General features: G+C 37.7%; 1 protein-coding gene across 1 annotated transcript; it reads left to right on the top strand.

The window, feature by feature from the left end:
- Positions 1-1,780: 1,780 nt before the first annotated feature.
- On the top strand, positions 1,781-2,470 carry LOC147476853 (uncharacterized). Its single transcript, XM_086585840.1, has one exon. The coding sequence runs from the start codon at positions 1,781-1,783 to the stop codon at positions 2,468-2,470; it is 690 nt and encodes a 229-aa protein (XP_086441966.1).
- Positions 2,471-4,342: the final 1,872 nt, after the last annotated feature.

Raw genomic sequence — 4,342 nt, 5'->3', positions numbered from 1 at the left:
CAATGAGATGGAAACTGTTTTGTTACAAGATAATTAACAATATCCGCATACCAAGGTGACTGGGATATAGCAAAAAGTTACTCATCAAGGAAAGACTCATTCACAGGCAAAATATCAGTAGAAGACTATACTATAAGTCTAGATAAGTGGTCAGCTATCGCGTTCTTCATACCCTTCTTATCCCTAATCTCTATATCAAACTCTTGCAACAAGAGTACCCAACGAATCAGACGCGCTTTAGAATTCTTCTTGGTAAGAAGATACTTCAAAGCCAAATGATCAGTAAACACGACAACCTTAGATCCTATGAGATAAGAACTAAATTTGTTTAAAGCAAACACAACAGCTAACAACTCTTTCTCAGTTGTAGTGTAGTTCATCTGTGCATCATTAAGAGTTCGACTAGCATAATAAATAACATGGGGCAACTTGTCAAACCGTTGACCTAAAATAGCCCCAACTGCATAGTCAGACGCATCACACATTAACTCAAAAGGCACACTCCAATCAGGTGGTTGTATGATAGGAGCGGTAGTCAATAAATGCTTAAGCTTCTCAAAAGTTTTCAAACAATCATCATCAAAGACAAAAGTGGTGTTCTTACCAGGTAAGTTGCATAGGGGACGAGAAATCTTACTAAAATCCTTAATGAAATGCCTATAAAATCCAGCATGACCTAATGTCTTTCACAGTCTTAGGTGGTAGAATATTAGAAATGACATCAATTTTGGCCTTATCAACCTCAATGCCTTTACTAGAAACAATATGACCAAAAATAATATCCTGTTGAACCATAAAATGACACTTCTCCCAATTCAACATAAGATTCTTCTCCTTGCACCTAATTACACTAATTTCAAATGGTGCAAACCCTCATCAAAAGAATCACCAAATACTGAGAAGTCATCCATAAACACCTCAAGAAACCTTTCTACCATATCAGAAAAAAAAAAATACTAAGCATGCATTCGCTGGAAGGTACCAGGTGCATTACATAACCCAAAAGGCATATGACGGTAGGCAAAATTTCCAAAGGGACAAGTAAAGGTAGTTTTTCTTAATCCTCAGGTGCAATACATATTTGGTAATAACCGGAATAACCGTCAAGAAAACAATAATACTTATGACCAGTTAACCTCTCAAGCATCTGGTTAATAAACGGAAGAGGAAAATGATTTTTCCTAGTAGCCAAATTCAACTTGCGATAGTCAATGCAAAAATGCCACCCGGTAGTCAAACGAGCGGGAACTAACTCGCCATTTGCATTCTTAACTATCATAATGCCAAACTTCTTAGGGACAACCTAAATAGGACTCACCCATTTACTATCAGAGATAGGATAAATGATATCCGCATCTAACAACTTGAGAACCTCGGCTCTCACTACCTCCCTCATGTTAGGATTAAGCTGTCTCTAGAACTCATGGGGTAGTTTAGCATCATTCTAAAGATGAATATGATGCATACAATTAGTTGGGCTTATACTATTAATATCAGCAATAGTCCACCCTAAAGTTGTTCTATGCTCTTTAAGAACTCTAATCAATTATCCTCTTGTTCACTATCAAGATTAGAAGCAATAATAACAGGTAAAGAATCATCAAGTCCTAAAAAGACATACTTAAGAGTATCAGGTACTAGTTTTTAGCATGATCCAGGGTGTTCGGGGCCATTATTTTTGAACAACCAAGCCAGAAGTTTGCTAGAGCATCTCATCCCAGAGGATGTGAAGGTGTCCGCAGTTTTAAGTGAAGGACGATAGTTAAGATGTATCACTGATATGCAGGAAGGTGAGGTAAAGGGCTGGATTTTGGGAATGGAGATTAATTCCTATATTAGTGGGGATCGGGTGACATGGACACCAAGCAGTATAGGAGCCTTCACTACTTCTTCAGCATACTCTGTCCTAAAAAAGGTGAGAAGCAAGGTAAAATGGTTTAAGATTGTGTGGGGAAAATACTTAGTACCGAAACACTCTTTTACCACTTGGCAGTTGTTCTCGGCAACTCTCCCAACACAGAATAGATTGATGGCGAAAAAGGTGATAGCACAATCAAAGTGTTGTCTGTGTGGTGGCCATGAAGAGAGTTCAGCTCACCTTTTCTTCGAATGTCCTTACTCGAAATTGGTCTGGCAGAATTTTAAGAGAGCTATGGGACTACTAGAGATGGTGAAAGCATCACATAATGAATGGTACTATTTGATGAGACTCTGCAGAGCGAATACCATAACATCTGAAGTGATAAGAGACTTCATTTGCGCTGTAGTTCAAGCCATTTGGAATGAGCGAAATTGGAGGCTAAAGAAAGCTAGATTTTGGCCAACAGATGTAGTGAGCCAGAAAGTGCTGAGTAGCATGAAGATTTATGTGGGGAAATTACTGGAGACGGTTAAAGAAGATGAGGCAACGAAAGTGCTACTAGCGAAATTGGGAATTGGGGTTACTTTAAAGCAGAGAGAGGAGATATGAGTAAACTGGAGTAAACCGGAAGCTGGAATAACAGTTCTGAATTCGGATGGATCGGTACAAAAGGGAAGGGCCAGCTATAGTGGAGCGGTGAGGGATTGGAATGGAGATGCAATAATGGCTTACAATGGCAGCTTTACCAGATTGTCCGTCCTGTACCAGGAGTTACTAGGGGTTCAAAAAGGACTAGAAGGAGCAACAAGTATGAAGATTAAAAGAATTCAAGTGCAATCGGATTCTCTGAGGGCGATGCAGATTTTGACAAAGAAGGAAGAGGCGCCATGGCATTGCAGGAATATAGTTGCTCATATCTAAGCCGATATTTTGAAGTTTGAGCAAATAAACTTCAAGCATGTTTTTAGGGAAGGAAATCAAGTAGCAGATTATCTATCCAAGTTAAGTAGGCAAACTTGTAATGAAATTGTGTACTTTATTCCACCGTTGGATAAAAAACTTAATGATTTGATATTGGCGAATAAAGCAGGAAAGATGCATCTGAGAATTTCATAGTCTTACAAATAAAAGGTTGGGGTGTCCTAAATCCCTAGTTATTTAAAAAAAAAAAGGGTAAATGTTTCAATTCAAGCTTAGGAGGACTCTCTATGGAAGGAGCTGGGGTAGACTTAGATAGAGTCAGAGGTTCTACTGTGGCTTTCCACATATCAGTTTCTAAAATTGTAACGCATTAACTTACAAATGGCACCATCCATATCACAACCACTACCAGAATTAGTTAAACAAGACTCAAAAGAGTCATCAGAATAACTCTTCAAGAAAGTCTCATGAACTATATTATCAATAAGATTAACATCCCAAAAATCATCAGGTTTAGGAGGTTCTTGACCAACATTAAACACATTAAGTTCTGTAGTCATATTACCAAAAGAAAGATTCAACACTCTATTATGACAGTTAATGATAGCATTAGAGATGGCTAAAAAGGGACGGCCTAAGATGACAGGAATATGGTGTTTAGGATCTTGAACAGGTTGTGTATCTAGCACAATAAAATCAACAGGGAAATAAAATGTATCAACCTAAACGAAAACATCCTCAACAATACCACGTGGAATCCTAATAGACCTATCTACCAATTGAAGAGTAATTGGTATAGGTTTCAACTTATCAAGACCAAGCTGTAAATAAACCGAATAAGGCAAAAAATTAACGTTAGCGCCTAAATCAAGTAATGTCTTCTCAATCATATGATCACCAATAACACAAGAAATAGTAGGGCATCCTAGATCTCTAAACTTAGGCAAGATTCAGTTTTCGATAATAGAACTCACTTGCTCGGTAAGGAAAGCTTTCTTGTGCACATTCAACTTATGTTTTTGTGTACACAAATCTTTAAGAAATTTGGTATAGGAAGGAACTTGTTTTATAGCATCAAGTAATGGAATATTAATTTGAACTTTTTTAAACATCTCCATTATCTAATTAAGATTAGAACCTTTCTTAGCCTAAATCAAACATTGAGGAAAAAGAGTTTTAGGTATATAAGATGGGGCAGGGCTAGTCTCCACAGAAGTAGGAGGCTATACACCCTTCCTAGAAATATTATGACTATTAGATCCACTCACGTCACTCTCCTCATGCTCACACTCTATAGGATCATATATGACCACAAAATCCCTAGGCATCTCAACCTTATTATCAATATGATTACCACTCCTAAGAACAGTAACAGACTTGGCTTGCTCCTGGTGGTCTTGGTTTAAGTTAGAACTTATTTCAAATTAACCCCTTGGATTAGCCACTGGTTGACTAGGAAACCTACCTTTGTCCTTCTCATTCAAAGTATTAGCAATCTGACCCATTTGAACTTCCAACTTGGTAATTGACTACAAGTTTGAAAGCAAATACTATTGGATA

Source organism: Coptis chinensis, chromosome 9, assembly GCF_015680905.1.
Source record: "Coptis chinensis isolate HL-2020 chromosome 9, ASM1568090v1, whole genome shotgun sequence".
Taxonomy (NCBI): domain Eukaryota; kingdom Viridiplantae; phylum Streptophyta; class Magnoliopsida; order Ranunculales; family Ranunculaceae; genus Coptis; species Coptis chinensis.
The sequence above is the reverse complement of the archived record's forward strand: the minus strand, read 5'-3'. Positions and strand labels throughout refer to the sequence as shown.

Bases quoted from the DNA above. Each gene is read 5' to 3' on its own strand.
- LOC147476853 (XM_086585840.1), top strand. From the start codon at position 1,781: ATGCAGGAAGGTGAGGTAAAGGGCTGGATTTTGGGAATGGAGATTAAT.